General features: G+C 48.0%; 2 protein-coding genes across 8 annotated transcripts in view; one reads left to right on the top strand and one right to left on the bottom strand.

Moving 5' to 3' along the window:
- Nucleotides 1-15,157, top strand: part of BOC (BOC cell adhesion associated, oncogene regulated) — a 54,987-nt gene extending 39,830 nt beyond the window's left edge. For 6 of the 7 annotated variants that reach the window (XM_048293968.1, XM_048293971.1, XM_048293970.1 and 3 more), the window contains 16 exons: nt 121-267; nt 541-684; nt 1,099-1,392; nt 2,201-2,473; nt 3,015-3,316; nt 5,998-6,160; nt 7,047-7,157; nt 8,375-8,581; nt 9,397-9,578; nt 10,710-10,815; nt 11,001-11,123; nt 11,775-11,996; nt 12,401-12,627; nt 13,209-13,288; nt 13,925-14,118; nt 14,455-15,157. In XM_048293968.1, coding sequence (XP_048149925.1) covers nt 121-267; nt 541-684; nt 1,099-1,392; nt 2,201-2,473; nt 3,015-3,316; nt 5,998-6,160; nt 7,047-7,157; nt 8,375-8,581; nt 9,397-9,578; nt 10,710-10,815; nt 11,001-11,123; nt 11,775-11,996; nt 12,401-12,627; nt 13,209-13,288; nt 13,925-14,118; nt 14,455-14,639 — 2,960 coding nt within the window. In that variant the 3' untranslated portion in view covers nt 14,640-15,157. The remainder of the gene's footprint in view (nt 1-120; nt 268-540; nt 685-1,098; nt 1,393-2,200; nt 2,474-3,014; nt 3,317-5,997; nt 6,161-7,046; nt 7,158-8,374; nt 8,582-9,396; nt 9,579-10,709; nt 10,816-11,000; nt 11,124-11,774; nt 11,997-12,400; nt 12,628-13,208; nt 13,289-13,924; nt 14,119-14,454) is intronic. The other variant, XM_048293967.1, reaches the window with a different exon arrangement.
- A 1,080-nt stretch (nt 15,158-16,237) lies between these two features.
- Nucleotides 16,238-24,219, bottom strand: part of CFAP44 (cilia and flagella associated protein 44) — a 42,294-nt gene continuing 34,312 nt past the window's right edge. The window contains 9 exon segments of the mRNA XM_048293965.1: nt 16,238-16,546; nt 16,549-16,656; nt 17,153-17,287; nt 18,075-18,235; nt 18,925-19,126; nt 19,731-19,847; nt 20,993-21,123; nt 22,612-22,722; nt 23,715-23,910. Coding sequence (XP_048149922.1) covers nt 16,397-16,546; nt 16,549-16,656; nt 17,153-17,287; nt 18,075-18,235; nt 18,925-19,126; nt 19,731-19,847; nt 20,993-21,123; nt 22,612-22,722; nt 23,715-23,910 — 1,311 coding nt within the window. The 3' untranslated portion in view covers nt 16,238-16,396.

Below are 24,219 nucleotides of genomic sequence, written 5' to 3'. Positions count from 1 at the left end.
TCAGAGCAGTCCTCTGCTGGCACCATGATGGAACAGCCCTGAGTCCATGGGGAGAGGATGAGCTGACACTGAGATGTCCAGCCAGCCACTGAGATGCCTTGTCCTTTGCTCTTTTTGCAGATCTCAAAGATTTCAAGTTTGATGGCCAGCATGTGATTGAGGTGGATGAAGGGAACACAGCCGTGATTGCCTGTGACCTGCCTGAAAGTCACCCCAAGGCTCAGGTCCGCTACAGTGTGAAGCAGGAGTGGCTGGAGGCCTCCCGAGGTGAGTGCACAGGGGTCTGTCCCGACAGGTTCCCTCACAGGACGCTCAGTTTCACCCTTCCTTACCAGCAGTAGCTGTCTCTGCCTGCTGCGTCCTCATCCCTTTGCCACCTGTCTGAGCACAAGTTAGTTCAGGGTCCCTGGCGTGGTCTCCCTGATGTCCATGCTGCCTGGGACATCATGTGGTTTTTCTTCAGGACACTGCATGTCTTCCAGGAGGCTGGACAGGAACATATCTTGTGACCATGTGACATCTTCTTTTCTCTCTCTACAGACAATTACCTTATTATGCCATCTGGGAACCTTCAGATTGTTAATGCCAGCCAAGAGGATGAGGGGACTTATAAATGTGCTGCCTACAACCCCGTGACACAGGAGGTGAAAACTTCAGTCTCCAGTGAGAGGCTCCGTGTGAGACGTAAGCCACTCTCCCTTCACTGCACATCTCCAGCTTTTGGAGCACAGACCAGTGCTATGGCAGCTGGTTTTCTGTGTGAACCATTACCAGCGCTGAGAAAACTCCTTTCCAGCAGCAGAAGGCCCCAGGGTCTGCTCCTGGAGTGTGTGTATGCAGCCCTGGCATTGCTGTGCTTCCTTAGGATTTGTTCTTGGTAGTGGGCAAGCAAAGGCCCTTAGCCCTTTGGCAAGGTGGCTTTGCTGTGTGTGTGAAACCCTTAGAGAATGTCCCTCTTGTCCTGCATTGCCATTTACCTGCCCCAGCACAGGGAAACAGTGTGCCCTACCACTAACCCTACCTACCCAATGCACAGGGTACTCTCCCACCATCCACCTTCCTTCCCACCCATCTCCTTCCTCTCTCTCTCCTCCCCAGGCTCCACAGCAGAGGCAGCCCGGATAATCTACCCTCCTGAGGCTCAGACCATCATTGTCACCAAGGGCCAGAGCCTCATTCTGGAGTGTGTGGCCAGCGGGATCCCCCCACCGCGGGTCACCTGGGCCAAGGATGGCTCTGGCGTCTCCGCTTACAACAAGACGCGCTTCCTGCTCAGCAACCTCCTGATCGACCCCACAAGCGAGGAGGACTCGGGCACCTACAGCTGCACGGCTGACAATGGCGTTGGGGAGGCCGGAGCCGCCTTCATCTTCTACAACGTGCAGGTGTTTGGTGAGTGCTGCTGGAGCTGCTGTTTCAGAAAGGACTTGGACCCTCATCGCTGCTTTTAGGGGAAAAGACTAGCACCGATGCACTCTCCTCTTCCTGGACAAACCCTAATGTAATGCAAACCCCTGCTTGTGGTTCCAGTTTCCAGGAGACTAGACATTCTTTCTTGAGGGTAGTGGTTTCTCCTTCTTGGCTCCCTTGGATCCCTTGGATCCTCCCTTCCTCTGCAGAAGCTCTTCTCCTGTCATTTGTGGCACTGCTTTTGTTCTAATACTTTCTAGTGGAGGACTGGTTGCTTCTTAGACGTATTTGACATTGGCATAAGGAAGAGACATTGGAGTGCCTTGGTTTTTGTTCTGTTTTGTAGGGAAGCTCTCTATGGGGTGGAAAATGTAAGGGATACTACACCTTAGGTATTTCTACCATGCACACTTCCCCTTCTCACAGTTGTTAGGGAGACTAAGCCTGTGTTTCACAGATTGCATTTCATCAGGTGCCAGTGTGTTGTGGCACAAGCACAATCTTTGCAGAGTAGCATTTCAGCTCAGAAAAATGGGACTTGTAGATGTCTGATGTCATGTGAGATGGCAGATGGCCTTGGACTACCTCTGTTTGCAGTTTGTGTGGATGCTGAAGGGGAGGAGCATTGAAGCAGACCCATGTGGGCCCCCACAAAGGAAGTGGGAGTTTAGGGTAGGAAAGGATCCATCACTCTGCTCTCATCCCTGCCAGAGAGGGAAGTGCAAAGCCATGACCATGCCATGCTCCCAGCCAAGTGGCACTCAGCAATCTGTGGTTTTTCCTCACACAGAACCCCCAGAGGTCACCGTGGAGCTGTCCCAGCAGATCATTCCCTGGGGCCAGAGCGCCAAGTTCACGTGCGAGGTGCGAGGGAACCCGCAGCCCTCGGTGATGTGGCTGCGCAACGCGGTGCCGCTGTCGGGCAGCCACCGGCTGCGGCTGTCGCGCCGGGCGCTGCGGCTGCTCAGCGTGGGGCCCGAGGACGAGGGCATCTACCAGTGCATGGCCGAGAACGAGGTGGGCAGTGCCCAAGCCATGGTGCAGCTGAGGACAGCCCGCCCGGGTAAGCCACTCTCTCCAAACTCGTGGCTATTCAGTCACAGCCTAACACACAGAACAAGGACAGGGGAAGAAAGTTGGTGTGTTGCTCCTGCCTCCTGTTTAACCTATGCTGCGAGTGCTGTTCTGCCTGGAGTCTCCGTATCTCCCTGTGGGAACACATGACAGCAGTTTCACTTCTAAGGGCAGGGCCATGTGTGCACCTTGGGCAATCGCTACACAAGAGACATGGGACATCTGGGTGTGGTGCCTCACCCCATGGCTTAGCTCTGCCTCTGAGCTTGCACTGAGCAAGAGCCTAAAAGCTGAATTCACCTGGGGTAAGAGAGGTACCACCTGATTCCTTGGACCCTGTTGAACTTACACAGGGTAAGAGGGACTTCAGAGAGGCAGGGAGCCCTGTGGTTTATAGCAGGGGAAGGAGGGATTGTTGCCAACACCTTTTTGAGTGGCACAGCAGGCAGCACCACACAAGGGGCTCACAGCTCTGCCTTCACTGCAGCCTGGGATGGGCATTTACCCTGCCATGACACCTTGTCTTCCAGGAGCTCCACTCAACCCTGGGCGAGATGCCCAGCTGGACTCGGCTCAACCTCCAACACCACCTTCCAGGGACAGTGCCTTAAAGCTGCTGCCCTTGGATAAAGCTAGACTGCCAAAGCCTGGAACAACCCTGCTAGCAGCATCTCCACAGTGTGCAGCCAACAAGGAGCTGGTGACTCCAGCCGAAGCCCCCATCATCCTCAGTTCTCCACGGACATCCAAGACAGACAGCTACGACCTCGTGTGGAGACCCCGGCCTGACAGCAGAGCGCCCATCCTCTATTACGTGGTGAAGCATCGCAAGGTATCACTGTTTTGCCCTGCTCCCATCTTCCCTCTGTGCCGTTCCCAGGCAGGCTGGTGGCCTCACCACACATTTGACACCTTGTGAGCAGGCGTGTTGGGGCAGGGGCACCCATCACTCACTGATGGCACTGGTTAGTGGGACCTCCTGCGCTGCAGCTCAGCCTGTTGAGGTGTGATGAGTACAGGCTGTGAGAGGAGGTTTGCTGAGCTGTCCAGGAAGAGCCCAATGGCAGAGCCTGTCTGCTGAAGTATGCAGAAGGCACATGCACACATTTTTCCGGTAGCTTCCACTTCCAATTCTCAGTTGTGTCCTTGCACAAGTAGGAAGTCCTGAGGGCAGGTTGCACGATGACTTGCTCTGGAATGCTTTTGTCTTGGCACAAGCCACGGGGACACCTCTGCCTTGACCGGCTTGGGCTGCAGGACACAGAGCAGCAGCCTCTCCACTGCATGTGCCTGCCCTGCCCAGCAGCACTGAAGTGCTCATGCTCAGTGAGTGTGAGGAGCCAGCAGAGAGTTGCCATAGCCATGCTAAATCCTCTGGGAAGGTCCTTATCCACTGGTTTTATTCTAGAAGCTGGAAGGCAGTGCACTGTTGGGTACATCTCTTGCAGGTGGCACAATCTAAGCACGTGGTGTATGGCCGAGTCCTGCTGGGGCCCAAGGGCTCCTCCCTCTGGGGTGCTTCACAGCACCGTGGGCACAGTGCGGGCACAGCTGTAGCCCAGCAGTTTCTTTAAATGGCGAAGCATTGTCGATGGAAAAATTCTGCTTTTGAGGTCTAAGGTATCTCTTTCCATTTTGCTGGAGATAAATGGGAAAAAAGAGCTTGAATTTATTTGTCTGCTGCTTTTCTTTCCTTTGAGTAGGCAGGGAGTTGCAGTAGAGAGGCAGGTGTTTGAGTATATTCCAAAAACTTGCTAGAGCACATGTTTGGGATTCACAGCCACTGCAAGGCACTATTTTCATGTACATGTGAATATATGTATCTGTTTTCCTGGAACTGTGTGATTTTGTGAAAATACAGTGTAACAGAAGACTGTTACAATCCTTGATTTCTTTCTAAACAAAACTTAAGATGAGGATTTCAGCTAACCATCTCTGTAAAGAGCCCTTTAAAACAAAGGCAGAAGATGCCAGCACAGGAACACAATAGGGCGAGCTTAAATAAAAAACAAAGATGCCAAAAGCATCCCCAGACTATTGGCTCTGGTTGTCTGCCAAGAAGAGATTTATTCCCCAATGGTGTATCATGTAACTACCAATTCTGCTTGCGATCTGAACTCACAGCCTTGGAGTTTGTCCATATTTGTTTTGTTTTTCAGCGCTTCACCTGGAAGGGGCCGTGGGGCAGTGAAGGTCACCGTGGGTCACTGCAGTTTGCAGTAATATGTTTTCAGTGTAGTCCAAATTCTCAGCTGGAGACTCTTTCTTGGGATGCTTAAGGATTGTGTGGAATGGAATTAGTCCCAATAACCCTTAAACTTGTTTAGAAAGAGTCTCTTTCTATCCAAGATCCTTAGGATCAAGTTATATAATGATCTGGTTTTGACACTTCTGACTGGAAAAGCATGTGTGTGGAGAGGGAAGGAATCAATTCAGCGACAAAAGAAAAGGCTCTTTGTGTAGAAGATGGCTGTAAGGAAAGTTAGACCTACTAACAGGAGACCTACATTTGTACTGGGCAAGGTTCTGCTTCTTCTCTAGAAAATATCTATGAATGTCTCTTTTTACCCTGTTCATACGCTGCCCCTAAACTCTCAGCAGCCTGCAAGCAATCAGATGCCATGCAGAACTTACTTTTTTTTCTTAAGAGTTTCTCTTTTTCTTTCCTGGATATTAGCAGCCTTTAGGGCTCCCCTCCCTGGCCTCACAATTTTGCAGGCTCAGGAATAAAAATAAAACGAGGCAGGCATTAATCAGTCAGTGTCAAACGCTTGGAGAAGATGAATGATACAGCAGAGTCTTGGCATTTCCGTTCTGTTGCGTTGCCTGCATTACTAATGCTCCTTTCGGCACCGGGTCACTTCAGTGTCCTGCCTATTTGCCTGCAAAAATATTATCTTTGCAGCTGGGGAGAAGGAGGAAGGTCCCACCTTCCCTCCCCCTCTGCATGGGGCATCAGGGTAGCACCAAAAAACAGTGTTTCCAAGCCTTTCTGAGGGCTGTGGCCATACATGGTCTCCTCCCTGCAGAAACTTGTGCTCCAGCATTATGGTTCTTCATTTCAGCCCCAAAGTGCCAGGGGTGAGGCTGGATAAAACTCAGTAAAACAAACTTCTGTCTGGGTACCTCATCCCATGTAAATGGCCAGCATCTAAATGAGCAGCTCAGCAGCTGGGCTGCAGGACAGGTTTGGCTCCTAAAGCAGCTCAGTCCTGTGGCTAATGCTGCATCTTGAGGGGCACGCCCACTCCAGAGACTTACACACATTGAGGTGTGGTGGTATCAGAGGGACCCAGAGGACAGAACAGGGCTGACTGAACCCTGGGGTCAAGAAAACACTCTGGGGCTTAGGTGACTTGTCCTGCTTATACCTGAATTGCTTGCTGCAATTCCTTTGCAGAGAGGGAAGGTAGACGTGATTAGTACACAGCTTACTAATAAAGCTTCTGAGCTCAGTGCCCACAAGAAGCCCAGCCTGCCCCCAGCTCTGCAACGCCTGCATTGGTCTCTCAGCAGGTCACCAACGCCTCGGACAGCTGGGCAGTGAGGGATGTCCCAGCCTCGCAGCACCGCCTGACCCTCACCAGGCTGGACCCTGGGAGCCTCTACGAGGTGGAGATGGCTGCTCACAACTGTGCCGGCGAGGGACAAACGGCCATGGTCACCTTCCGCACCGGTAAAGGGCAAACCTTCCCCTGGGTTCCCCTCTGCTCTGAGTCGGGGGGGGGGCCTCTGAAACATCCTGTCCCAGCCCTGAGCACAAGGCACCAGCCTAAGGACAATGGGTGTGTTTCTGCTCTGGAAACCCATCTGCCCTCAGTTTAGAGCAACTGTCAGAAGGGACAGTGGAGGGTAGGATGGGGAAAATTCCAACCCATCCTCTATGTGGGTTGGAACGAGTCCCTTCTTCCCTTGGTGTTGCAGTTGAACACTTGCAGAACCGTAGAAAATGGGTCTATCATAAATGTCAAGAGGTTGTTTAATCCATCCTCTGCCTGGAGACAGGATCACCCTGGGGAGGTTTCCCATCAGGTGTTCATCTTAGCTGTCTCTGAAAGCCTTTCCTGCACTGAAGGAAACTCCAAGCCTTCCCACACGGTCTGCTGGGTGCTGAGCTGTCTTTGCCAATAAAAGGATGTTCCAAACATCTATGCTAAGTGCCCCTGTCCCCTGGCTGGTTTTCATTTCTCCAGAAGGTGTGGGGAATGGCGTTCCCTTCATAGCACCCTTCCCCATGGTGTTGAGCTTGCTCACATCTCCCCCCAGGCTCCTGTCTTGTGATAATCACTACCTTCTCAGGCAGAATCTAGCAACATTTCAAGAAAACCAATATAAGTTGTGGAAAATTAAATATGAAGGGGATCTATTAACAAATCTGCCCCTTTAGCTTTAGTTCCTGCCAGCAGGCTGAGTGCTTTGAGCCCCTAGGGCTGTTAGAATCCAGGAAGTACTTACCTCCGCATCCTGTCTGGGAATATTTGCTTTCCTCATCACAGCACAAGCTAGTTCAGAGAGCGCATCTCTGCTCTCTTTTACTGATGCCACCTCTCCCTTCTGCACAGGCCGGCGCCCAAAACCAGAGATTGTTGCCAGCAAAGAGCAGCAGATCCAGAGGGATGACCCAGGCACGAGCACTCAGAGCAGTAACCAGGCCGACAACAGCCGTCTGTCCCGTAAGGCCCTCCCTGAACTGGCAGCGGCAAGGGTGAAGGGTGCTGGGTCTCTTATGGGTGGCAGTGGCCAGGCCATGCTGGGGTTGAAGTCTCTGCTGGGTAAATCAAGACTGCAATGCTGGATGGGTGGTTTCTAGTTCCTGACAAGGAGAGGTCCTTGTGGGATACCCCTGCTACTGCCCTTGGCAGACAGTCAGTTCTGGAGAGCAGGCAAATCCCACTGCCTGGCCCCACCTTTAATGCAAGGACTTCTCAGCAACGCTCTGCCTCTTGCTGAGTTCCACACGGAGGGTTCGGAAAGCCTTGTCTTGGAGTCTGTATGTGTGGGCACAGGAACAACAAACTCTGCTGCACCAAGGGTGCTGATGGAATGTGTGGGAGGAATGGGGACCAAGTCCCTGCATGTCCTGGCATCCTCCTCTCTCAGCCAAGCCCTGGCAAGGGGCAATTAGTTCTCATTATAGGGGTGCAGAGTGCTCCATTTGGGTATCTTGCTGCACTGGAGAAACATCAGATCCTTACTGGTCAATCCAATTTGTTGTTTCCCACCTTGTCTCTATCATTACTATTGCCATTATCATTTCTCTGAAATTCTCTCCTTCAATCCTAATCTTCCTGTGAAGTCCCATCCTTCAGTCTGCCCCATACTCATTCATTTGTTGCCTTTATTTTCATATCCATAGCTCCGTTCATCTCTTTCCCTCCCATCTTTTGACTGTTTTCCTGTCAAGTTGCATTTCCACAGTTCAGAACTTTTCCTTATTTCCTTCCCAGCTGTTTCTTCTCAATCTCTTCTGTTTCCATCTCCTACACTTGGCTGTCCCCAGCATCACTCTCCCCCTGCTCACAGCTTCCACATCACCCAGGCTTTTTGCTCCATCTCCAGCCCTGCATCCACCCCTCTCACTGCTCTCCCTCCCATGATGGGTGATCACACCTCAAACCTTGTCTTGTCTTACTTGAGCTGGGAGTGGAAAAGGAGCAGGATGCAAGCAGGAGTAAAAGGTGCTTGCGGGCACAAACTGAAAGGAGTGAGGATTTAGGGGTGCCAGCTCTAATGAAGACACAGAAGGAAGAGAGCATTCAAGATTTACAGAGCATGTGGGTGGGTGCAGTGCAGGTAGTCCTTCACCCACATACCTCTGAGCTACTGGATCCTCCAGACAGGTTGGGCGGAATATGTTTCATGTCCTGATCTCCTTCTGGGTCCCTTGCAGCTCCAGAGGCACCGGACCGTCCAACCATCTCCATGGCATCAGAGACATCTGTGTACGTGACCTGGATCCCCAGAGGGAATGGCGGGTTCCCCATCCAGTCTTTCCGTGTGGAGTATAAGAAACTGAAGAAGTTGGGAGACTGGGTCCTGGCCACCAGTGACATTCCTCCCTCTCGCCTCTCTGTGGAAATCCCAGGCCTGGAGAAAGGTAGGCAGGTGCTCTCCTCCCTGCTTCCTGGAGGTCTGTAGGAAAGCTGCAGGGTCCCTGGAGGATGGTTAACCATCTGTCACATCCTGCTCAGCCCTGGCATGTGTGATCAAAACAAAGCTTCCCTGACTCCCACCTTAGGTGCGTGGGGAAAAAGCTGTAGATGCTTCTCCAGTTTCTCCAGCTGCAAAGACCAGCATAGGTTTGACCTCCCTTGGGGAGGCTCAGGCATGCTTCTCTGTATTACAGGATACAGTTACTAAAGGCATTTGGTTTTGCTGTTTACCAGACAGGACAAAACTTTCCTTAGCCACAGGCAAGACAGATGGGCACACAAATCCCATTGCACTCCACATGAGAAAAGATCTCATCACTGAGCTGGACAGCTTAAAAGGGGAACATAACTACCCCAAACTAAAGACCAATAAAATGAAATTTGGGTAAAAATAACTTAAGCTTTGAACTGATGTTTATGTACTTAATTCCCATGGAGTAGAGGAAGAATGCCTTTCCATACCTGCTTTCAGGTCAGGATATCCTTTCAGGCATTTCTTAACCCCCTACACACCTTCCAAAACTGCTATCTGACCTTTGGACCATCCAGACGGGAATTGGGGAAGGTAAATAAAAGCAGGCTCCACCTAGGACATAGCTGAAATGTGGCCATTCGGTGTTTGTACTTCCATGACAAACTCCCTGTAGGCTCTCTGCTTTCTGGAGATGTAGCCCCTCTTCATGCTCAGGGCTGTGCTGACAGTAGAAATCTTGGAAGACTCCAATCCCTGTAACGCTTTTACTTTGCATTTTCCCCATAGGCACATCCTATAAGTTCCGTGTGCGGGCGCTGAACATCCTGGGAGAGAGCGAGCCCAGCGCGGCGTCCCGGCCGTACGTGGTGTCCGGCTACAGCAACCGCGTCTACGAGCGCCCCGTGGCCGGGCCCTACATCACCTTCACGGACGCTATCAACGAGACCACCATCATGCTCAAGTGGATGGTAAGGTTTGTAGGGGTGGGGAGCACTGCAGGGGCAGGAACCAGGTGTGTGGGTGCTCCTTGCCCACTTACACCTCCTCCAGGTTACCACACTGGAGCCTGCCACCAGCACAAATGGAGCTGGGATACAAAAGCTGTCTCTGCCAAAGGACGACTGGGCTTGGAACCCATAGAAGGGCGGGAAGTCAGAGAGCCTAGGAAACCCTTTCCATCTGAATGTAACATTGCATACAGGAAGATTTCAGTGGGTAACCTTGGAGTCTTGACCATTTTGTTCAACAAGCACAGTTCAGTAATGCATGGGGTGGCTGCTTGCTCTCCTGGCCACATTCCTGGAATTCATTAGCACCGCTCTCTGTCCTAGTATTTTCCAGCAGATACGTTCTTCACATTCATTTGCTGGGTAACAATCCTAAATGCTGATAATCATTTACAGCAGTCCACTCCAAAGGATTTTTAGGAGTGGGTAGGATCTTCTGGATCACAAGCCCAGATCCAAGTGTTTTCAGCAGCTTAGAGTTTATTTGGAGGGATGCTTTGCTCTCCTCTCCTAGCTGCTTCTAGCCAGAAATTGCCACAAGGCAGGGTGGGCACTGCTATTCATTTAAACTCAAGCAGTACCTTGATAAAATACTGGGTGAAAGACAGCAAGAACACACAGAGCTGGGACAGTACTGCCCTGGGTGTGGGGGAGGAAGAGAGCTGTCTTCAGAAACACAAGGCTCCTGCAGTGACCAGTTCATGGCAAAACCTAGTTGGTCTGGAAGCCATGAGCCTACCGGAGTCAAGGTGATGGTGTGCTTGCCCATGCCCAGCTGAGTCACTGTTGTTGAGGAGTTTTTTTTCTCTGAGTCATTGGCTGTGGCTGCTGTGAGAGGTAGCAGAGCCTGGAGTGACAGGCCCAGATTCACAGCTTGTCTGTTACCTGAGAGAAGCAAAGCTTGAGAGTAGAAAGTAGCACTCAGCTTTTGCAGGGAAGCCCTTATTGTGCAAACCAGTGGCAACATGAGGAAGATCCCTCTGCTAGGTTTTGTTCCTGTCCCATCCCATTTATCCCACCTGTTCCTCACCTAGTACAATACAGAGCATTGACATCTCTGCTAATTTCTGCTCTCCCTCCCATTCTCTGCAGTACATCCCAGCCAGCAACAACAACACTCCCATCCATGGATTTTACATCTACTACCGCCCCACTGACAGTGACAATGACAGTGACTACAAGAAGGACGTGGTGGAAGGTAGGAGAAGTTGAGAGACTGGTCCCAGCCGCTGGTTCCTACTGGAAGACAGCACAGCCAAAAGGAGCCCTGTGCACAAAAGGCAGCAGCTGTCCAGGCTACATTACCTGGCACTGCTGCAGAGCTGGGCCAGCTGCGTGTTCCCTGAGGAAGCTACGAGCTCCCTGTGCTTGTTCCCTCCTCAGGAGATCGGTACTGGCACTCCATCAGCCACCTGCAGCCAGAGACCTCGTATGACATTAAGATGCAGTGCTTCAACGAGGGAGGCGAAAGCGAGTTCAGCAACGTGATGATCTGTGAAACCAAAGGTAAGCGGCTTCCCCGGGCAGCTCTGGGAGCAGAGCCTGCTGCCTTCCCTGCCTGCAGCTGTCAGAGCACAGCAGGGCAGGAACCATCCCTGCCTGGCAGTGCGTCACCCAAGCTCCAGCGAAGTGGTGGAGGCAGCGCTGGGGAGAAGAGAGACACAGGCTCATCCATGCCATTGATCAGTATGTGACCTGTCTGTGTACTTGTGCAGAGTCCATCGCTGCCCCTCAGAGTAGCAGTTTCACCTTTTGTTTTCCTATCACATAGGTAGTGACTGGAAGCAGAAGGGCTAACTTCCCCTTGCTGTGCTGAACTCCGGTGTTGTGTTAGAAGCAGGCCCCATGTTGTCTTCCAAGCAGCTGCACTGTCATGACAGGAACAGCATTAAGTCCAAGCGTGTGCTTTGGAGAAGCTCTTTTGGTTTTGCTTTTGCTTGAGCAGTCCAAGAGCAGATCTGGCAGAGCTGTGAGCCAAGCACAGAGGCCTTGTCTGTACTGCCGTATGCATCAGCCTAGGAATCCTGTCATCCAGGAGTGCTTCTTTAAAGCCGCCATAGATCTCTGGCCACTCCACAGCAGTGTAAACGTTCCTGGATTGGGCTGCTATGCCATCTGCCATGTCTCTGTCTAATGTTCTCTCTCTTCTTTCCACAGCTCGGAAGTCTCTTGGTCTGCCAGGTCGTCTTCCACCCGCCACAGTGCCCCCTCAGCAGCGTCCTCCACTCAGTGGTGGGCACAGAGGCCTGGGGACAGGAGCCATGGTGGCCCGTTCCAGCGACTTGCCGTACTTGATTGTAGGCGTTGTGCTGGGCTCCATTGTACTCCTCATAGTGGCTTTCATCCCCTTTTGCCTTTGGAGAGCTTGGTCCAAGCAGAGTAAGGGTTGTTTCTTGAGGGCTGATTTACAGGATGTGGTTTGCCTGTGGATTAAATCTGACCCGGGGTATAGTTGCATCAAACACCCAAAATGTGAGGGAATTGTGGGAAGCAGGGAAGGGGTGGGTCGAGGGCAAATCTCAGATGGAACCCCATAAAGACAAAGGCCACTGTTTGTCTCCTGTCCTGCTTGCCTTGTTGCAAAGGAACCTCTGGGACTAGGGGCAAAGGGGCACTACATTTGCAGCTGTGTAGGGCCCCTTTCTGCCATTTGTCTCCAAGAATACTTTGCGTGCCAAAATAGCTGCCTGATAGGACAGCCTAACCCTATACAAGCTGAGCTTCAACAAGCTTCACTTTACCTCTCATTTTTGCCTCAGACTTTCTTTCCCTTGCCTCTGCAGAGCAAACCATCGACATGAGCTTCCCGGGAGCTGGGCTGCTGGTGTCATCCTGCCAGTACACCATGGTGCCTCTGAGAGGCATCTCTGCTCCTCGTGCCAGCGGACATCCCTTTGTTAATGGGCAGCCCTATGCCAGCAGGGCACATCTGAATGGCATCTGCCCCTCTGCAGGAGTGGGGTATGCAAGCACTAAGCCCCGAGATTACAGCCCCGATGAAGTGCCACAGGTGAGTCCACACCTGGGATCAAGAGCTGGTTTGTCATGAGCTGGAGGCCACACTTGCAGTGAGAGGACTTCTCCAGATGTGGCTGGCACACTTTGCAGCATGTAGAAGTGGCAAGACTGCCTTCCCAAAAGAGGTTTCCCCTTTGCAGTGAAGTCTGAGACATGGGGGGAACAGGAAGGTCTCCAAAACACTGCTGAAGGGGTAGTTTCTTGGGCCAGTGGCTCTGAGTATGGAGGAGGCAGTGAGAAAAGGCTACTCTGATGGGAACAGTTCCTGTTTCCCCTGAGCAAAGCTCAACAGGGACTGACAGTGCTGAGAACTCTGTAAAGGGTAACAGGCAGTGCCAGAGCTGAGACTATAAATTGCTTATCCCCCACTGATTCAGCAGTAAGTGTGCAGTGAGCTTTTCAGTGCTCAGTTCCACTGCCCTCAGAAACAAAAGAAACAATTTCAGCTTTTTCTGCCTTCTCCTGTAAGAGTTTCAGCAGTGTGCCCCAGGGCTCTGACTCACAGATCAGCACCTGCTTCTTAATGCTGCCATGTGCCATTGCTCTGCTAAGAATCCTTCTCTCTCCTTCCAGTCACACGAGGAGACCAACGCCTTGCTGCAGGCAAGAGTGCTGCAGAATGGGAGTGCCCAGCAAGACTACCAGCCCTCCAGGTTAGAACTGGTGTGTGGAGAGGGAGGGTGCAACTCCACTGGGACCCACAAGACTACATGCTTACAAAAGCCTGCCCTCAATACGCTCCCATCCGTCCCAGCTCTCTTGGGAAACAAATCCATGCTCCAGCACTAAGCTGCCTTGGTCTAAATTCTCTTCGCACAACTCATTCCTCTGAGGATTTCAGGAAGGAATAATTTAATTGTAGAGATGACCAAGACCTACTCCACTCTGTCCCCTTTTCCTTCTCCTGTTCCTAAGTGGGAGATTTAAAAGGAGGATGAGAGAAGCAAACATCTGAGATTGATGGTGATAAACAACTGCTCCAGACTCTGCCTGGTGTCCAGCTGTGAGTGCTTTGTGTCTCTCTGTTCAGACATCTTCCGTACCATGCTCCCTGTGAGGCACTACTCCTCCCAGCTCCTGTGGCACTCACCAGCTGTTGGATCATGGATACCAGGTCCCACATCACCTCATTCCCCTCCCACAAGTACATCCCAATTTCTGCTCTTCCCCTCATCTAGGAATGTTCTGTGTCATAGCATTGATGAGCTGGCTGAGACATGACACAGGTAGTATCTTTCAAGGAGGAAAGATCTCTTAACAGCACTGAACCTCTTTGCCTGCTTCCCCAGATTGCCCAGCTCCAGAACAGAAGACAGCTCTTTCCTCTACAGTCTCCCAGATGACTCCACTCACCAGCTTCTTCAGCCACAAGATGACTGTCCTCACCTTCAAGAGCACTTTGTTGGCCTCCATCATCCAGTGATGGGAAGCAAAGTGGGAGGCCCTAGCCTGGATGCTCGACGGGATACCCTCTTCCACCAAGGTCAGTAGTTTGGAAAACTCCATGCCTCCTTCATCTCATCACTTTAGGCTGATCTTGAAGGGAAATCTCACTGCAGAGCCTTTCTGATGGCTCATGTTCAAATGCTGTGAATCATCTCCCTAAGGCCTGATCCACTGATGCCTGATCCCTGTAGTTCAGATCAAACTTGTTTTGCATAATCATGGCATCACATTCCCACACGGACTTTCAGAATGCAGATCTTCCTCTTTGATCAGACTACCCCTCCTCAAAAAGTGAGCTGTTCACTAGAAGCCTCCCTCAGCATCTCTCATTCCAGTGTGCATTGTAATCACTTCTTGCTCCTTTCCCCCTCAGGAAGCCCTTGCTGCTTAGGCCTAGTGCCTGTTGAAGAGGTAGAAAGACTAGATTACTGCCAGTCCAGAGGAGATCTCCATGTCCAGAATCCGGTGATCTCATCTTTGGGTCAGGACCTACCAAGACATCTGAACAGCAGCCCTCCACCACTGAGACCCTTAGAGACTCATCCTCCCACCAGCTAGGGACCAAGCTGCCTTTTGCAAAAGACTTATTCTAAAGAGAAAAAGAGAAAGGGTATTTATTTTTGTATAACACCCCTATTTATATATTTATGCACTTGTATATAGATGTATATGTGCCTTTTGTAATGCTATGGAGACAGAAGGCATCCTCAGCAAGGTCACAGGAGGACCCAGGAAACAAGGCAGCAGCTCTCGGTGGCACCTGCTGTCCATCAGAGCACACAATGGAAAACAGCTGGACAAGAGACACTGCAGGACATGGATCCAAACAGAGCTGCCACCACCAAGATCCAGCACCCTCTTGCAGCGAGGGCTTCACAAGAGATAATGCTGTCACAAAGGCCTTTTCCTCTCCCCCACAGGAAGGTTTGTTCCAGGAACACACTCCTGTGAATGGACTGGAGTTATGCACTCTGCCTGATCAACTTAAACAACCTTTCACATACACGCCATCTGCAGCTGCCTATCTGTAAAGACAAATCCACGCTTTAACATCTAAAATAAAGGCTTTAGTCTTTGCTGTGCCTGGCTCTATGCTAATTCCTCACACAGAATGAGCCTTCTCTTTTTTACCTGCAGACATACAGCAAGCAGGACACCTAGGGAAAGGTGACATTTTCCTGCAGTTAGAGTTTTCCAAATAGTCACTGGTGATATTTAGTCTGAGCTCTTCTTGTTTCCTGTCTCCAGCTGAGTCTCTGGTTACCCAGCTGGCAGTGTATGTCTTGTGCCCTTGGTTAGGCCAGGGTTTCGTGCCAGACAGCCCCTCGCCTGGGGCTCCAGCCATTTCCCACCACCCAGGGCACAACCTGCAGCTGCACAAGAGCTCCCTGCACCAGGGGTATTGCTCAGCAGGGACCCCCTGTAAAGGCAGGCCGCACAAGCCCCAGTCACACGCTTGTGCTGGGACCAGCAGGAAGTTCTTGTGCCTGGCTGGAATATGGCTAGAGCCCAGCTGAGCATACACCAGACAGAGACGCAAAGACCAGTGGCAAAAGGTGGGCAGTGGGGAGGACCAGCAAGAGCAGCTGCAGGTTGTTTAATTTGTTCAACTAAAAATTAGCACCTCAGAAGCCTTGCACTGGAAGAACACAACCCCTCCACCCTGGGGCTGAAGGAAGGTAAGTGCTGTAAATGATCATATGCTGCCACCACACCAAATAAGAGAGGCAAAAAAAGAGTAACACCTGAAAACACACAGAGCTTGGCCCTCTCTCACTCATCAGGCATATGCAAGCCCGTGGAGTTACAGGCTGACTTTGCATTGTTACACCCTCCTCCTGCTAGGTAAATTGCGACGTCCTGCCCTGAGGACAAAGGCCTCTTTGCTTTCTCCAGGCAAGTAGCACCACCCTTGACTCTAGCCCAGTTAGCAGAGCAGGGCCATCGCTGCTCAGCAGTAACAAATGCTCACTTGAGGCAGACCTCTTCTACCATTCTTGAGAACAAGGTACCAAAGCGGTATTTGCCCCTGTGAAACTTCAAATCAGCTTTCCACAGCCACTTGCTTGAAGAGTAGACACAGACATAATGCACGCACAGACACAATGCACACACAGACACACACAGGGCACCTTGTCCAGTGTAAGCCTCTGCAATGGACTGATAGCAGTATTTAGTAGTTTTATTTGCAATTTTTTATTCCCTATCAGTTGCTACAGTTGTATTTTGATAGAAAAAACAAATATAACCCTTTACAACTAAACCCCTATATAGCCAAAACAATTTTGCACTTCCAGGCATGACTGCTGCCAGAGTTAATTGTAAGGGTGACGAGGATTGTTAGGTAGCATTTCTGAACAGGGAGTTGGAGTCTCAGAGTCCTGTGGTAAAGGTTGTAGAAAGAGGCACCCACCTTTTCTGCTAAGGGAAGAGAGTTCTTTCACTTCCTCTCTATTCTGACCCGCTTGATTTCCTCTCTCAGAAAGACCACGTCACGAGTCGTGTGTATGAGCCGTGACTCCAGCCTGGCTCTCTCTTTGATGTCAGTAGTTTGGGAGTCCTGAAAATCTCTGCCCTGTATGGAGAAGAAAAAAATGGCTCCTATGAAACATGGAGAATGAACAGTAGAAATTCATTTCAAGCAGGGAAAGTGAAGCTTTGCAAGAAGCAGGACAGCTCCATGACTCCTCCACTCCTTAGTCAGAACTACATGAAAGTCAGAGTGAAGGTTCACAGACTTACTCCCTAGAAGAGAGCAATAAATCCACTTTCCATTGTAATGCTTTGCTAAATGACCGTTTCCATGTAACAAAGGAATATTTCTTTAATTCCTGCAAGACATATTTTAATTAGAAGTAAGATGAGTTTGTTTCAGTCTTAGAAAGCAGCTAAGTAAGAAATTGCAGAGTTGCTAAGGTATGGAGCAGCCACTCAGCCTGTCCCACTCATAGCCCAAACTGCTGACTGCAGAGCAGGATGTGAGACCAGGGAGCTGGTGAGGGCCAGATGATCCCTTACCCATTTCTGAACAGTCCCAAACCTGCAAGCATTGCAGTGGCTAAAAGACTCACCAGATCAGTCGTCAGCGATTCCAGCTCAGTTTCAAGCTGATGCTTTTCACGGCAAAACTTGTTCAGCTGGTGCAGCTTGCTGGTGTTTTCCCTTGTCAGCTTTGTTAGCTGATGCTGCAGAACTACAATTCTTTTCTAGAAAGATGTAAAAAGTTGATCTGGGATGAGAGAGGACAAAGAGTGTGGAGTGGGAAAGAAGTGCTAGGCACAACGTAAATGTCAAAAAAGACAGGTAAACAACAGACTTCTCCTACGCACACCACCTGATCTCACAGTACCTTTAGTGCAATGTCATCTTCTTGTTTTTAACCTATATATATATACTGCAAATGCCTAAGTAAGTAAAGCAGTTAAGCAAAAAGTAGGGGAAAAAGAAAGCCATTAGGTACATAGTACTTCTGTACCCTCCTGTGCTTTTCTGTAAGGGCAGCATAAGCGTGTTGCCTGCTTGCACCACAGTAGCTGAGCCTTAGGCCCCCTCAAATGGAGACATGAACTTTCAGACTGCACAGACTGGCACTCCAGGCATGAGCCGGAGCCTGCCCTGTACTCAGTTTGTCACCAAAGGCACTGGGAGAAGGCAGTAGGTGCCTAATGCCACCCGAGAACCAGAGAAAAGCATTCTGCAAGAGCTTCTCATAGGGAATGAAGTAGGACGATGAGGTTTTGGAAAGCGAAACAAAGAGATCAACTACTTCCATGAAAAATAGGATGTGCATCAGCAACTGGAGCAGAGGTAGGAATGATGATGGGAAATTGGAGTTGAACATTATGGTCTATTAATGACAAGTGAAAAAAAAAAAAAAAAAATCAAACATGAGCACGTTCACAAAAGATTTTAGTGTAACTATTCAGCCCCCAGGGAAATGAAGCCATAATGGATCATCGTAACACACGTCTTCCTCCTCTTCCTGCTGCTTACCTCCCATTCTCTGAGCTCCACAAAATGCTCATATTCTTTCTCCATTATTCTCACTTTCATCTTCTCCATGGGTATGTTAACAGAGTGTGCTTGAACTGCTTCAAAATCAACCAGCCGACCAAATTTCTCCATCATCAGATGATTGCACCTCTCCTCCAGTCCTAACATGGCACAAATGGCAGCACTGTCATTCATTTCTTAATAAGAATTTCTGCCTTACCCCAGCTTTTTGTGTGAGCTCTTTGGTATTTGCTCTGTAAAAAATAATTCACACAAAACCACACAGAGCTCACAGCTGAGTAATGCCATTTGTCCTTGCCCATGATCACGCCTGTGTAGTCACTAAGCCACACTCTAAGCCAGTCCTAGTAAGGCACTCCCACACCACAGGCTGTACAGGACCTCTGCAAGTCTGGTGGTGCTAGACACAGCTTTGGGTTTGGCTCTTGGGAAAGTATTTTGAATAGGGCTTGTTTAATTCTTCAGATTACAAGAGGAGGAAATTGCTAGAAAAAGCTTATGTATCTTTGGGGAAACTACTTTTTTCCTAGGAGTTCTGGTTTACAACCAGAAATAGCAAACACGTATCCAGACTTCCAGTGTCTCATCTTAGTCAGCTCTACTTATACTAAGTTCCCAAATTATTTCACACAGCCTGGTGACTCTGCAGTGCTGGAGAACTACAGCTACTCCATCAAAACAGTCCATTTGATCTGTTCTATTTTCTGCAGTAACCCTCTGTGACATCTGTGCAAGTATAGAGACCAGACATGGTGAGTTACCCACACCCAGTGAGGGGGACAGAAGGAGCATTGGCAATGCTGTGTTGTCCAGAGTCTCTGTCACTCACGTTGAATCTCTGCCTCCATCTCCTTTTTGTCCTGGAGAAGCTGCTTATGCTGCTCCCGGGCCTTCTTATGGATCTCTCTTTGCATTATCTTTTCATTACGTAGGTCCACAATTCTCTTCTGCAGGTACTGCAAGGACTGGTTGGTAAATACCAAAGTCTGAGAGAAGTCACGGGGCATCTGCCCATCAACCAAGCACTGCACCTGCAAAAGCAGCCAGAAATAAGCAAGGCTGGCTTTACTTATTAAGGATGCTGGAGATGTCTGTATATCAAATGTGATATATACAAATGTGATAAATACAGAACCAGTGAGTGAGGTAATAGTAAGCATGGGCACAACTCTTTTTTTGGGCCAGGGAATTGTGTAAATGAATGCATTGTATCCAACGTGGCATTATTGAATTGGGCAGAACTCCCATTAGTTTCAATAGTTTTCGGTCTTTTTTCGGGTTTTTTTTTTTTTTTTTTTTTTGAGGGGGTGTTTTGGGGTTTTTTTCCCCGGAGAATATCAGTAAGTATGGACCTGAAGGAAAATACCATGCTGAACCTATAAAGCACTTGAAGACTATGCACATTTCAGCCATGGGCCAGCCTGCCTGTCCTTACCTTGTTTCTGTCAGCACAGGAGAAGGCAAAACAAAAAACGGAATTCTAGAGGAAATAGTAGCATCAAGTTCAATTAAGGGCACTTCCCTCCCAGGAGACCAGAGTGGATGGGGAACTAAAGGCCCCAAAGAACAGTAACACTATTGTTTAGATGTACACAGGCCATTCTGCACGCGCAGATGCACAACATCTTGAATTACCTGATGGAGTCTCAAAGGCACAACTACATACAGCTCATTCAGTCTCTGCAGCTTTTCCCACTGAAAGGCCTCCAGTTCCCTGTTTGTTGTGTCCAGACTGGCTTCTACTTCTTTTTCCTGTAGAAAGACAAATTGTGGACAAACAAAATCCTGTAGTACTTAAAATACGTAAGGCAACAGAGCTCTGTTAGAGTTCCTGATCCAAAGGGAAAGAAGTATATTAAAAATGTGCTTTTTTAAAATTACATGTGATAGGTGAGTTTCACAGGCAAACCCAAGGCTCATCGACATATATGCAAGCAAGATTCCAACCTGAATACCTCTGCACACATGTGCACTCCTAAATGTCTCCTTAGAGAAGACCAGTATGTATCAAGAGACAGCTGCTTTGTTTAGCATCTAAAGCACTTGTAGATCTACAGAGCCTGCAAGATAATTTTTATTGTGCTATGCCTGGAAATGCTTATTGATTCTGCATGAGAAAGAAACAATTCAGACTCAAATATCATGCCCCAGGGTGAATATGTGGCAGCTGGCACTTAGGAAAGCCTTTAAAAACTAAAAAAATGTTCTAAGTTAAGCACACTTGATGGAACATTTTTGAGACAATAAAAGTGCAAGACTTGCATAACGTTATTTTGGTAGCACTCTCTCTCTTCCAGATAACTCTTCAAATTAAGATATTTTTGAATTAATACAAATCAAATTTCTTAATGAATGCAGGCGTTCAAAGAAGCTAAACAGAAAATTTGTACCAAAAGACTTTATTCAGTGGTTACCTGTGACAAAGAGCAAAGGAAAATAACTAAAAGCAAAAGAAATAGATGGAAGAATAGAATTATAAAATGTTTTTAATAAAAAGCATTTATTTTAACCTGGATTTGTGTTAGGGTAAGTATTCTTCAATCTCTCTCTGCTCCTTTACACACACACAGAGGATAGGCCAGGCCACACCATGTATTTCATCTGAACCAGAGAATCCAGTTCCTGCTGCTGCACGAGGCTAGACAGCTGGGAAGGAACCGGACCTAAAGCCTCCATCCAGCCCCATGAAAGCTAAGGTTGGACCAACTTGATTTACCCTTTTCAGGAGAACAGGTGACCCATGTTGAGTTGCCTCCTGCCTCTGTGCTACCATAGATACCTCTTCCTAAACAAAGGCCTCTCAAAGAGTTAGGATTTTGTTTTTAAATCTTAGACTAGCACTAATCACTAGCACTACATTTAACATGCTGATGCTTGCTGAGAAAACATTACAGTACCTTTCTGGCCAAGGTATTATATTCCTTTTTGAGGTCAGCAGCAACTTTCTTCTCCTCTTCTAAAGCCTTCTCAATGCCTATCCGCTGCTGCTGCAGCTGGATGGTGTTCCGGAAGAGGTCCTCACTGCAGCCTGAGAGGGAAGGGGTCAAAGAATAGCTTACTTTCACTGTGACTGCACTGGAGTTACTGGGTAGAGCTGGTACCTTCTCCTATTGTGCACAATCCCAGCATTCCCCGTAATAACATTGTGGGTTTGGTTTCCTAGAACTTCCTTAAACATGAACCCATGGACCACGTGCCTCCATGACCAGGTGAATGTCTTGGATGGATCTTCTTTTTCTTTACATTCAGTCAAGACCGTTTGTTTCCAGAAGTCAGATTAAATGCATCAAAGCCAGCATTAAAGCCAAATGCTCAAAAAGTTAGCTTTTGTAAGCAATGCAGTCCCAGTAATTAATACATGTTGCAGTAAAATCTTCAATTTTGTGAGCACATAGTTGTTTCTCCATAGCACCCTTCCCTACAAATTATGAATTTGCTGCTGGGATCATTTAAAGCTCTGTTTGTAAACAAAGCTGTATTTCATAGAACCTGTGTGATGGTAAGGAAGATCTGTGAATTTCTGTCTAATACTGTGATTTCAGTAACGCTAAACAAGGGCACAATTATGCCCAAATCAGCAGGCATAATAAGAAAAAAGAGGGTTCAATAAAGGCAAAGAAAATTACACATAAAGATTAAAATATGAAGAGGCTAATGCAACACGTAATTTCCCTATTAAATTAGCAATTTGGACTTTCTGAATAAGAAGTAAAAATCTTTATTTCTTCCCAACATTCCATTGAAAAATGAGATGAATGAGGAGTTAATAAAAAAATTCCATTTGTGGAAATGATATTAAAATCCAATTTTAAAAAAAGGGGAAGGTGAATTGTTGGTAAGCTCGAACTTGAAAATGAAGCAGTGCTGTTACATGGTCACTGACACACCACTCACAGATTTTTTTTTAAAAAACATCCTAAATTAGTTAAACTTGTACAAAAGAAATGGAGGGAGAGAGGTTGCCTGCCTTTTTTGAATGCACAAATGAAGAGGATTTTGCAAAGTAAAGCTCCTAACTTTTCAGAGCAGCCTAGCAACAGGCAATTGCTGCATAAATCCACGAGGTGGTAACAAAGAGCTTCAATTAACACCATGAGGATCTCCCTCAGAACGTCCCTGAACAGGGAGGGATCCAGCCAGGCCAGGCAGCTGGTTTCCAGAGAGCAGCTAAAGCCTTACCACTGCTCCAGTCCAGAGAGGAGCCTTTTCTCTCCAGAAAATGGCCGTGAAATGGTGAATGCTTCTTTACACAAAATAATTAATCCTTAGTGCTTAGCTAAGTTTTATTTTTCCAAACTTCTTTAATTAGGGTAGTCTACACTACCAGCAGTTTTATTATCTTGACCAAAGTTTCCTGGGGAAAAATGCTGCGCACAGGAGGGGTACACACATTCCAGCCCTTCATGGCTTTAACATGCAGTGAATAATTAAAAATTCTGTGTTTTCTTTTCAAACACATAATATTGCCCCTAAAGCTAAACAACTAGTTAACACAAGGAAATAACAGCTTAGGTACCTTCTGGGCAAACAGAGCCATCAAAGGCTACATCTTCAGATCCACAATTTTCTTCATCAGTCTTTAAGTCAGGCTTTTCACCATCCTCCTCTTTGTTCTCCTTTTCTTCATCTGAAAGAAACAGATAGGCTGCTTGCAAAACACTCCAGACCCACCAGCTATGCATTATGCCAATGTGCTGGTGAACACAAGCCCAGTAACCCATGAAAGATCATTCTGGTAGTATGTGAATCCAGGCACCTTGTGCCTATTGCATTGATCTGATGTGATGTTTTCACAGAAAGGAAAAAGAAAAAAGAGGAGGGAAAAAAAGAGGGAGAGAGATCACCTAGTAGTGGAAAAGGCACAGGTGCAGCCCATGTTTTTGGGACTTACTTCAACAATATTTCCTCTCTTTATATGTGTTAGGAATTCAAACAGTGTGGGTTTACCATTATACTACAGAGATTAATCTACCAAGCAGAGTATGGAAACATAACTCTGTCATAAAAGCATCACCATTGTCTGCACTTTTTGCTAATCATGTCCCACTTGAAACCGAAAGCCAAGTCAGAGAGAGCACAAGTATTTTAGCTCAGTAAGACTGCCTAGCTTTAACAGCTTAAAACTGAGTCACTAAGACAAATTAAATCCTTTCCATATTATGTTTAGTCCTGTGACTAATAGATGATTGCAGATTAGGTTTATGATCTCTCATTAGTCAATGGACAGATTAGAGCAGAATGTCACGAATGTGGCAGACTAATCACTTATCCATAGCTCCCATTGGTGCAGCATAGGAAGCACCTATTTAAGGCTGTGCCTCTTCCTCTTACCAATTATCAGTCCTCAGTATTGACTAACAGGACGTAAATTGCAGGAGGTCTTATCAGACCAACTGCAGTCATGTTAGAAACTGGATTACATCATTGTTATCATTCATGATGACTGCCACAGAACACGCTGTCAGTCTATAAACAAATCTGGATAGGGCTGATCTATGGGGTTTTGAACTGACTGGAGTGTTGTGTGTACTCAGGGCTCCAGCTAGACAGAGACATGTACTTGACCACATGGAAATATGTGCAACAAATCCATAAAGCAGAAAGAACAAAATCTCCAACCTGCTTCTCTTCCTAGTTCTTTTTTTCCCACAAACTCAACTTCCTTCTTCAAAATATCAGTCAGAAAATCAGCAAATTCGTTGTTTTCTCCAAGGGATGCTTCGAAGCTGGCATAAAGAGCTTTCTCACGTTCTTGAAGCATTACAATCTCACACTTTCTATCCTCCATTTGTGCAATGTAGCTCTTCAATTTTGACTAAGCAAACAAAAAACTACTTCAGTTAAAAGGTACAACCCATGTGTATGTAAATAAGATGCATCTGTGAAGACGTGGAAATGCAAAACTTGTCTTTCTCCCTTTAAACCCATGTTTCAATTAAGCATCACCTAGAAGTATGTTCTTAAAATATGTGATTAGTCACTTACGCCGTATCATGAAGGACCTATTAAAATACAAATGTTAAGATTATTTCAAAAATAAGTATTGGAAGTTAGAAGTGACCATCCTAGTAGGCTGATCATCATGAGTTTCCTGTTTTTCAAAATTTAGCATTAGTCACCAGAT

The sequence above is a fragment of the Corvus hawaiiensis genome, chromosome 2 (genome assembly GCF_020740725.1).
Source record: "Corvus hawaiiensis isolate bCorHaw1 chromosome 2, bCorHaw1.pri.cur, whole genome shotgun sequence".
Lineage (NCBI taxonomy): Eukaryota > Metazoa > Chordata > Aves > Passeriformes > Corvidae > Corvus > Corvus hawaiiensis.
Note: the sequence above shows the minus strand (reverse complement) of the source record. Positions and strands in the feature narration are given on the sequence as shown.